The 11,201-nt window shown below is 47.8% G+C and overlaps 1 protein-coding gene across 1 annotated transcript in view; it reads right to left on the bottom strand.

The window, feature by feature from the left end:
• Nucleotides 1-7,159: 7,159 nt before the first annotated feature.
• CELSR1 (cadherin EGF LAG seven-pass G-type receptor 1) overlaps nucleotides 7,160-11,201 on the bottom strand; it is a gene marked incomplete at both ends in the record, with an annotated part of 158,969 nt that continues 154,927 nt past the window's right edge. Inside the window, 4 exons of the mRNA XM_084306525.1 lie at nucleotides 7,160-7,184; nucleotides 8,809-9,073; nucleotides 9,366-9,608; nucleotides 10,319-10,486. Coding sequence (XP_084162651.1) covers nucleotides 7,160-7,184; nucleotides 8,809-9,073; nucleotides 9,366-9,608; nucleotides 10,319-10,486 — 701 coding nt within the window. The remainder of the gene's footprint in view (nucleotides 7,185-8,808; nucleotides 9,074-9,365; nucleotides 9,609-10,318; nucleotides 10,487-11,201) is intronic.

Genomic DNA, 11,201 nt, shown 5'->3' with positions numbered 1-11,201 from the left:
ATGCAATTCATTTATTTCGAGGCTGAAAGGTTTGGCAATAAAGACATGGCTTTAAAACTGGAGATCAATTTTTTATTACACAGAAACAAACAAAGAAAATATAGACATATATAGAGAGATAAATGTTGCAAAAACTATAGAATCAGAATAGCCTACACTGGTTTAAAATACTAAAGGAGGTGATTTTATGGTAAAAGATTTTAACACTGAACAAGTTTTGCACCTAGCTTTTACAGGAGGAGATAACAGAAGAAAAATCTCTGTGAACTGGTTTGCAGCTGGGTGTTAAACTGTATTTAGGTAACGTGGCCATTTCATGGAGCAGAGACCAGCCACGCTTGGTGTGTGTTGTCTGCACTCAAGGCTAACACCTGTGTTTGAAATGCAGAAAAGAGAATGCGCTCCTTAGAGGGGATGTTTGGAGAGGTGAGGGCTTTAAGGTAGTTCTGTGCCAGTTTGCTCCTTATTTTTCCTGAACCTTTCTATCCGCAACCTCTCCACCCCAAAATGTGTTCCCTGTGCAGCTGGAAGGGAAGGAGTTAACCATCCAAGGTTTCTTATTTGGTTTGTCCAGTGAATTGAAATGCGTAATAAAATTTTTGGATTTTTCTCCAAGTGAAGGTGTGTTGTGCAGGGGTGATTTACTGCTTCGCCTGGAAAACTGTCCGCTTCGCTTGCTCTCCAGCACAGCTGGGGCTGCCTCCTACCAGATTTGGTGGGATGTTCCTCACCTGAAGGGAATGAATTCAGGTAAGAGGGATATTTATTTCCTTTAAAGCCAGGTATTCTTCACCCGCTTTGAACATGCAGGCCTTTCAGGAGCTGCTTTTATAACGAATGAAGTTACTGCCCTAGGTTCCTTTTATAAAAAAAAAAAAAAAAAAGAAATCTGATGAGCAGGCTCTAGAAGTGCAGCTGTTCTGATTGAAGAGCATTCTCATCTCTGTACCTTCAGGGTGCTTGCTCCATCAGAGCTATTTTATGATGGGTGGCTTACCATGTGCTGTCAACGTGTTCTTCCTTCTTTTTCTTTCCGAGTAATCACGCCATGGCAGAATCTGCCTGACTTTCTGTTGCAGACCTCTTGGGCAGATTTGTACCTCGCCCACTAGTGCCGAAGGTTTTGCTGCTTCTGAGCGATTTTATGGGAACCCCTCCTTGCTGGTGTGCTGGCTGGTTGAGAATAACGTAGGGCATCACGCACACCTAACCTCTGCATTTCTCTCACCCTTTTATTCCTGATGCAGGGGATGCTCTTCCAAGCTCCACCAGGGCAGTTGCAGCACCCTCAGCTGTGGTCCGTGTGCATCCCTCACCCTGCATGGCCCTGGAGTCACTCCCAGGCTATAAATCCTTTCACTGCATTAAAAAAATAAAAGTTTATATGTGCACAGAACTTCACATGCTCGTTATTTTTTTGAGTCTGTTGATATCTAACAAAAGGATTCTTTAACTAAGTTCTTTACTTGGGAAGTGCTATAGCCTTAAAACATAAACAAGATTATTAAAGACATACATATGAAGAGTTGCTGTTAAATGACCGAAAGCAAGAGGTTTTCCTACATGCTAGCCAAAGAGGCTGGCATTTTTGCAAGCTGTTATATTTGTAGGGGGAAAAAAAATGACAAAACAGCCCTATAAGAAATTAATTCTGGAAACAACCCAGCTGGACACACAGCAACTATTTTAATGAAAGAGAGTGGCAGCACCTGGAAAGCTCCAGCTTTGAGTGCATTTCTGTTTCCCGAGTGGATCTGACTTAAAATACTGGCTTTGCACAGGTCCAGACGGGCTCCTGAAGCTGTAGCCTGTGTGGATGGGAGGAGGGGTCCCACTTTTCTCTCTTTTTATTTCTTTTCCTTGCCCTGGCAGCCTTTCAGGGCTTGCTGCAACGGATTTGTTCTTGGGTTGGTTTGAACCCCATTTTTCAGCAGCCCATGGGTGGCACTGGGTTTTCCCAGCTGGGCTCCCTGCTGAGCACCCAAATGGAGGTGGCTGGGCCCAGCTCTACCCGTGCCACATCTCCTGGCTCAGCTCCAGGCCTTGGCTGCCTTCACCAGCTCACACAGGCACCAGGCACCCTTCAGGTACAGAAAATATGCTCAGAATACATCAGAATTGTGGCCAGCAGGGCGAGGGAGGGGATTGTCCTCTCTGCTCTGCTCTCCTGAGACCCCACCTGGAGCCCTGTGCTCAGCTCTGGGGCCTCCAGCACAAGAAGGACATGGATGGATTGGAACAAGTCCAGAGGAGGGCCATGGGGATGCTCAGAGGGCTGGAGCACCTCTCCTGTGAAGAGAGGCTGAGGGAGTTGGGGTTGTTCAGCATGGAGAAGGCTCTGGGGAGACCTTACAGCGGCCTGCCAGTGCCTAAAGGGGGCCTGCAGGAAAGCTGGGGAGGGACTCTTTGTCAGGGGTGTAGGGATAGGACAAGGGGGAATGGCTTTAAACTAAAAAAGGGCAGACTTAGATTAGGTGTTTGGAAGAAATTCTTCACTCAGAGGGTGGGGAGGCCCTGGCACAGGCTGCCCAGAGAAGCTGTGGCTGCCCCATCCCTGGAGGTGCTCAAGGCCAGGCTGGATGGGGCTTTGGGCAGCCTGGGCTGGTGGGAGGTGTCCCTGCCCATGGCAGGGAGGTGGAATTGGATGATCTTTAAGGTCCCTTCCATCCCAAACCATTCTGTGATTTGAAGTAATATTTGGGTGTGAGGAGCAGATACCCCAGGTGACTCCAGGCCCCACCAGAGGACCTGCAGCAGCTGCTGGCTCTGGCCAAGAGGACAGACACAGGCCTGGCACAGAGCCCCAGAGGGGCCCTAGGGACACTTAGAAATACTTTGTATTTCCAAGCCACTAATGAGTTAATGTGGGCTCTGCAACACACATCAGACTAATCTAATTTTCTTCTTTCCTGCGGTGCCTGGCGTGTTGGATAAAGGAGCAGCAGCAGATGGGACACGTCTTCAAGGAAAGTCTTTGATACTGCCCGGCACCATGTTCCCTCACACCAAACACAGGCAGTGAGGGCCGATGTTATTCGATATGAGGTAGGTGCAAAATTCTCTGGGCAAGAGGGGATGTTTTACAAGATCCCTCTTGGGCTCGGTTTTATGTGGTATTTTCATTCACAGGCTGGAAGATGAAATGGAAGGTAGCCTGTAAAATCTGCAGATGTTGCCAAAGGACTCCAGGCATCCTCACAGACAGGATTAAGATTCAAAACGAGTATGAGAAAATGGAGAATGGATCCAAAATCAAGAGGCTGAAATGGAAAATGAGAACAGTGCGAATTGCTTCTTACGGGGAGGGAAGGCGAACTGCCTAAGTGCAAACTGGGCCATAAAGGCGAGGCAGGAGAACATCATTAGGGCCGCGGGGCCCAAATGCATCCCGGCCTGGCCCTGGCTCTGCTGGCTATTGGCAGATATATTGGGATTGTCATTTAGGACTTTTAAGAACGTGTTAGACAAATCCACATGTGCATTTGATTCTGGATTGTTGGAGCTATGTCAGCTCTTAGGTTACTTCAGCCTTATCGTGCCATGTTGCTGTCACTGGTGCATCTTCCAGACTCTTTCTTCCTGCACTTTGCTTAGGGCAAATCTATTTTTTTGGCTGTTGGTAGGCCCGTCTCTTGCATTTTGTGGGCAACTCTGATCTCTTTTGTCTCCCTTCTATCTCAAAAAAGGATGCTTTAGACCTGGGAAGAGATGGAAGAAGGGCAAGAAGGAAGGCTGAACACGAGTTAAGACCATTTCCTTGCTGCTTGTGACTGAATCAGGCAAGCCATTGTGCACCAGAAGTCTGCATGGGTCCAAAAGCAGTAAGACAAATTATTGAGAGCTTCAGCGCTGGAACTTGCTGGGGGCTCGGCCCCTGCTGGGGACTGTGGACCCTGCGGGGCCACCTCACTGTGTAACAGCGCTGTGATATTCCTCTTTTCCTAAACATCTGCTGTTAGTTGGTACTGGAGACAGGACCCTGGGCTGTCCCATACCAGTCCTGCTGATGTGAAAGCCTGGGTCTTTTGTAATGTTCTTCTGCAGAAAAGTGGGCTTTGTGTAAATGAGACCAAACAAGTCCACTAAAAGTGAACTTGTATAATAAAATCTAAAAACGGTTTCCCTTTGGGCTAATTGCTTGGGTTTGTTTAGTGGTTTGCAAATCAAAGCTCCCCATCTTTGATTTTGCCCCTAAATCATTCCAGTAACCAGTCTTTCGCCTCCTGACCTCACACGCTGCCAGGTTATTGCCTAATGTTTAGGAACACTTACAAAAAAGCTGGATGATATTGGGAAATACTTTATTTCCAGAACGCTGGCAGACGCTTGCAGGTCCCTGCTGTGCCTTTAACGAAGAAGACCTGCACAACAGCCTAAAAAGTACAGCATGAGCAGCATGAGCAAGACCCTGGCTTAGTGCTAGCTGGGCTAAGAAAGCCAAGAACGGAGCCAACGAAGTCAGAAAATGTTCTTCTCATCGCAGGCTTTCATTGGCTCCCCTACCCTGACCAAACTCAGGGTCTGCCATATCATGGGATGTTTGCAAGCAGATTTTTCCCCTCCATGGAAATTGGGTGAACAGGAAGCCGAGGTTTGGCTTGGGTGGATGTCAATGCACCGGTGTCCTGGGGTTTCATCAGTGCAAATTCTGCAGGAACAAGGAATGTGCTTGGTCAAAGAACAAAAACCAAACCCCAAAGAAAACAGAAGCCCCCAAACCCAGCCTTCCTCCCAAACTAAGACTCAGTCTCATGGTGAACTTAGAGCATCTGCAAAAGAGGACTACAAAGGCTTTTCCAGAACCGAGTGTGCTTAATGCCTGTCTGACCCAGAGCAGAGCCTTCTGCAGTGCTTCAGGAAGGATGGGACAGAGGCTCTGCTCCTCGCAGCCCAAACCTGATGCCTAGTGCACATCAGGGGCACCTGATGGTAAGGGAGTGGTGGGGGTGAAGCTTTACAGCCTCTGCTTCCTTGGCAAGAGCAATGGGTGCCAGCCCATCTCCCCTCCTGCTACTTTGTAAATCCCTAAAAATGCCCCTTGGGCCCTCAGCATCCATTCGGCACTGAAAATAAACTCCAGAAGTTCAAAAAAAAATCTTAATTTATTGTAAATTCTCCTTTCATCTGTGCTGCAATTCCAGTGTTCTGCACATTAATAAATACACATTTGTTAAAAAAAAAAAAAAAAAAAAAAACAAAACCAAAAAACCTCCAGTGTCTAATCTGCCATAAAGCTTTAAAAAAGTCATAAAAATAGGTTTTAATTTTTTTTGTCATTAACACAACTGACCCTCCTTTACTGCAACAATTCTGATCAAAATAAGAACTACCTACATCTCACTGGGACAAAATATACATACACAGATGTGAAAACAACTAGCAGGGGTTATACACAACGCCTGAGCACACAGCCAAGTGTCAGGCACCTAAAACATTCAGAACTTTTTTGTCAGCCAGAAAATTTCACACAGCATGTTGCAGAATTTGTACAGGACCAGTACCCTTCCTCCCCCTCCCTTCCCAAAGACATTTCCTAAATGCATTTAAAGGTGCATAGGGATGCGACAATACCCAGATTGCTCTATATTTGCCTTTAGTTTTGTTTTGTTTTTCTTGATCTCCTGCATTCTATTTAGGGTGATTTTCTGTACCTTCCCTTTCACATATGCACTCATACATGAGCTGGTATTTTCCCAAAGGGCTGCTCTGGAGCGCGGGGAGCTCCTGAGAGCCCTGGTGGTCACGGCCGTACCATTGAACGTGAAACCTGAACCCTTCCATGTGCTTTTGGACACACCAGGAAGGCCAGGGATTTCTCAGAGAGCTGGGAAATGAAGCCTGGCCATCCTTCCAGCCTCGTGTTTCTGCTTTGATCAGCAACGTGCTGACTCCAGAGGGAGAGAAAGCAGCAGTAAACTAAAATGCCTGCTCCTCGTGCAGAACCTGGGAGGAGGACCCTTTTCTTGGGAGGCTGTTTTGTCCCTGAGCCAGACCAGCAGTGTCCGAGAAACCCACTCCACAGCTACACCACTTGTTTTTCTCTTCTTGCTGTGGGAAATATTGGTTTAACTTCTTCCACGCAAGGACTGTGTTGAAATCTTAAGACTAAGACACAACTTATTTTTAGCCCTGAAGTTCAGTTTCTGAACATTTCAATGCACTTGAGAGAAGAGGCCAAAACACTAAAAAAAAATATTAAAAAAAACCTTTTTTTTTCTTTAGTTTTAGAAGAGGTTACGAAAAAACATACTGTGTCCTTAAAGTCTTCCAAAATCTGTCAACAAAACTTATAAATTATGTTCCTGGATTTAGAAATAATCTTTACCGTCTTATTTTGAAAACTGAATTGCATCTGAAGGTGGTTTCCATGCAAAGTTACTTTAAATGCCAGTTACTTTATCAAATGCCAAATTCAAGTAAGATTGTGCAATGTTTATATAAAAAATATCAAAAACTCTTTTAATCGATTTCCTATTATCAAATTGAGAAGATCAGTATAAATGTAAAATATACAAAGGAACTTTTTCTTTAGCATCACCATACAAAATATATAAAAGTATCTACACTTTATATATATATATATAAAGGATTTTTATTTTTATTTTCTGAAGACGACGTGTTCATGGGGGTTTGGAGAGAGATGCTGGCATAGAAACTAAAGGACACTTGTTGGGATATTCCTCCCCAGAGCCCAGCACGCCGAATGGTTCACGCTGTAGCTGGAGAAAAGTTCGCAAGAGGCATCTCCTGGTGCTTGCCTTGAGGCGGACGGGTTGTCTTCCTGTAGGTCCACTGCAGTAGCTTGTTTTTTTCTCCCCAGCAGCTGAGCAGCTCCTGCAGCACTGTCCACACTGCAAGAAGGAACTCAATCCTTTCTAGGAATCCTTGTGGGAATCCTTGGGGCCATTTCCATGCTTTTTTGGCACAGGTTCGCGTCACGTGCGGCGTGATCACAGAGCGGCCCCATCACGGGCAGCTGGGCACCGTGCCTCCGCTGCGAGCAGCCAGGAGTCTGCCAGAGCATGAAACCACGCGGGAGTCAGAGCCACCTTCGTCCTCCTGGCTGTGCGGAGACGCCGGAGAAGTCTGAGGCGGCCAGGCAGTGACCCTGCGGTGAGGAGTCCAGAGCTCGCAGCAGCGCTCACGGTTTCCTGATGGTTCAAATTGAAGTTTCGTTACTGCCTCTGTTAGTGGGAAGAAGCAATCATGCAGGCTTGGGGTTAGACAGGCACAGGCAAACAACTCCGCCCCAATCTACCTCATCCCTTTTCATAAGGGCTCGTGCTCTGTGAAATGACCAAACATCCCCAGGGGATGCTGCCCTTGAGGAGCGTTATTTACAGGCGGTACCCAAGAGATGCACTATTTAGAGAGAACTTTACCGAGTGCTTGTGTTTGGCTAATGCTTAGGTGAAGATGTGAGGTTCACATGAAACCTTGCAAGCTGTTAGAAGCCTGGTATTTCAGGCAGGTTCATGCATTCTGCTGTCAAACAGTTTTACCGTATGCAAAAGGTGCAGAGAACAGAAGAGTTGTTTAGGACACCAAGCTGGCTCGCTTTTCCCCAGTACAGAACTTATTACCTGGTGGCAGCAAGCAGTTATTGCTTGTTAAAGACACCTCTGTTTCCTGGCTAACCAGGAGATATTCAGCAGCCAGTCCCCAGCAATCCAAATTTTTGTAGCGAGCTGAAAATGGTCTGCACACCCTAGAACAGCAATCGGTGTCTAACGCCTGATGGTAGAGTTAAAGATGAGTGAGAAATTTTCTCTGTGTTTGGAGAAGGAGTGAGCCTATTATTTGTGCTAATAAAGGGAAGACTGTGTGTGTAAAATGTTTACACGGATTTACTTAAGGCCGTCCTCGCTTTGAATGTGAAAACTGCGATGAGTAATGAGGTTTCTGAGGACACCCTTTGGTTGGAAGCTTGCTCAGCCTTTCGTTGGTGTTTGATTTCATTTGGAACAGCAAATACTCACTCTGTGCAGTGGGTGGGAATCACACACCTGCTAATTTAGGGTTAGTGGCTTGACACGACACTTCTCTCTGCAGCCACTGGATCTCACACCCAGGTAACACATCCCCCCTGCTTGGCTGGATCTCCCCATGTCCCCCCCAGGCTCACCCCACAAAATGCTGAGCTTCCTCCGGGTCCTGCTCACTCGTCTCTTGCCCCTGCCTGCCTTCCTCCAGCTGCCTGCTGGAAACCCACTGCACCTCTTGCTGGACACGCACTGAGAAATGCTGCTCTGTGTTTGCCCTGCTCTGATCCTCCTCCTAGGGTGCCTGCTCCTGGCCACGTTCTCATTAATTGCACCCCATTAGTGACAGATCCCTAATGGCCCCAAACACCCTCCTTGCTACAAAATGGGAGAATTGGTGAAAAAGAGGGGAAAAGAATGCTCCATTGGTCCAAGGCGTGTGAAGGTGAGAGGCTGGGAGCACAGAGGTGGAAGCAAGAGGCAGCCCTGAGCAGAGCACTCCTGAAGCACGCAAGCCCCACACCAAGGAGCTGGGGCAGAGCTATGTTCCTCACGCCACCGTGCCAGTAACAATCCAGTTTGCCAGTTCAGGGTGACTGGTGACAGGTTTCTATCGTGGCACCTTGCCTGTGATACCTGTTTTTGGCCTTCTTCACTGTGGTGTGGGGACGTGGTGTGGGCAAACAATCAGCAAGGCCACTGGTGAAGGACTCAAGTGCAGTCCCCAGGCGAAATCCTTGCTCGTGTGGGATTTTGGGGCTGGAAAGTGGACGGAGAGACCAGACCCACAGGAGCTCTGTCAGGGCATCCTAGTCGTGGTACTTACTCTGAGTCTGAGGTCTCAGCATGTCCCGTTCCCACGTGGACGTTCATGGCCATGCCGTTGAGCTGGTCTCGAGACTGCTCCCTCCGAGCGTTTTTTACTGTCACCCCCGAGTCCGAAGGAGAGCGGACCCCATCGTTGGTCCCCAGGGAAGTAGTCCTGGATGAGATCGTGGTCTGGTTATAATCCGACAGCTTTTCCCGCAGGCGATTCTTCATATTCTTGTCCATCAGAGGGGGAGGGTAGGTGACTTTGTTCTTTAAGATGCCTGTTATAGAAGAGAGGGAAGAATCAGAATTTTGAAACGTATCAGTAAATTCATTTACCAAGCTGAGCACATGCAAAAAGTGACATTTTATAGTTCTTAATCAGAATTCCGCTTTTCCACTTTATTTCTAAACCAAAAGATTAGACTTCACCAGCTGCCTACTGGCTTTAGTTGGTTACACAGGTTGAAGCCATTTGGAGATTGCTCTTTCCCCGTGCAGCTGCTGCATTAACTGATGCTCATTAACATCCCAGCCCCCCAGCGTGCTGTGACGTGGTGCTGGCCACCTTACCTTTCCTCTGCTCTGGCTGCTGGTTATTCTGGTGGGACAGGGGCCTGTTCTCCTTCTGCTGCCCTTCGTTCTCTTTGTCCTGTGGCGCTTCGTTGTTGTGGTTCATCTGGTTTTCCCTGTGGAGCTCCACGTTGACCTTGGTCTCCACTTTGAGTTTCTGCTTGCCGCTGGGGTCCTCGCTGTCGCTGGCCGTTATGCACTCTGTGGGCCAATAGGGTTTCACATGATTGGGAAGGGTATCGACTGCAATGCAAAAAAACACTAGCTCGAAAACCACTGTTTGATAGGTTTTCTCAACCACTGCCCAGCCTGTCTCATCTCCTGCAGCTGGGGAGTGGCTGTGTGCCACACCAGAGCAATGCTTCCGATGATCTTCGCTGGACTACGCTACTCTGGGGTGCAGCAAACCCCCCAAAACACTTTTGTCAGGATGAGAGGGTGTCCCTGCGAGGCTGCTGGCAATCTGAGAGGTGTGAGACCAATCTGCCCTCCCAGCTGTCCAGGGATGGCAATCCCTCGGGCTCCCTGGGGATGGTGGTTTCTTAGGGATGAGGGCACCTGAGGAACTTTGTGCTGTGTCTGTGCAGAGCACACAGCTCGGACACCCCCTTACCCCTTTGTCTAAGCTAACTAACCTTCCGAAGACAAACTGCACCTAGGAATGGCCATACCCTGCCACACAGCGCTGGTACTGGTGGCCAGTGCTTTGGTTCTGTGACCTCTCCTGACCCTGCTGAATCCACAAGCATCTGCTGCATGAAGAGAGGCAGGTATTTCTTCCTCCTGCCTTCAAAAGAAGCAGCAAAATAACCCTTCTTCCTTCACGTGAGATTTTGCTGGCTGTGTAACACCATTTCCAAACGTTGTATGCTAGCCTGATAAATTCGTTCCACCTACTCTAAAGCTATTTTAAATAAAATACACCCATTGCTGTTCCCTCCCACCAGGAGTACCTTTAGGTGTGCTGTGGAGAGGGCCACGCTCATTATTTTTGGAAGTGGATGTGTTCCACTTTTTCTCCGGCTCAAGCCCATCTTCCTCGCTGTCTGATGAATGGGAGGAGGCGTAGGAGCTGCTGTGTTCGTCGAGGGACAGCTCGCTGTCAGAGTCCGAATCATGCTCTACAAACGTGGAAAGGGGGAAATAGAGCAATGAGAGTGTGAGCAGGAGCTGGACACGTCCGTCTGATTGCATGAACACAAAGACAAGGCAGGCGTCTGGTTTAGGGCATGCCAGGGAAGAGCACTTCCAGCCACGGGTGTTCTCAGGATTAACTCACAAGGACTGTGGCATCCACCTAAGGAATTATGGAAGCACACTGCTCTGCTCAGCTAATGGGCAGGACCCTTTTTTTCTTCAAGGGGGCTGCAGAACAGAACGGGGATGCTTTTTTCACTAGTCAATACACAGAACAGCAGCTCCACAGCATCTCAGCCAACACAACACAGGCAGAGGTACCTAAAAATATCAGGAAATCTGCAAATGCACTCTTAAACACTGCTACAAGGCAACAAAATTTAACATCAAGACCCCGAATGAAAGGAAACCAGCCAAGAGACAGTTCTCATTTTCTTGTACAAAACACATAGCTGTAAAAGAGGATATTGCCTCAAGGTCTCAAACATGAAAAGATGTCCAATTAAAAATCAAGAGCAGCAGCGCATAATTCGTGAGAAAGAAGAGGGACGCCAGAAACCATCAACAGTTGTGACAGCTGTCAGCTTAAAACTGAGCCATCACAAGAAGCAGAAAGATCATTCCATTCCAGAATTCCCTGGTAAGGCAACCACTGCACAGCTCGTTATGCCAACAGCACAAGGGGAACGAGGCACACTG

This window comes from Netta rufina, assembly GCF_964035555.1.
Source record: "Netta rufina genome assembly, chromosome: 1".
Taxonomy (NCBI): domain Eukaryota; kingdom Metazoa; phylum Chordata; class Aves; order Anseriformes; family Anatidae; genus Netta; species Netta rufina.
This window is presented reverse-complemented; position numbering and strand designations above follow the sequence as displayed.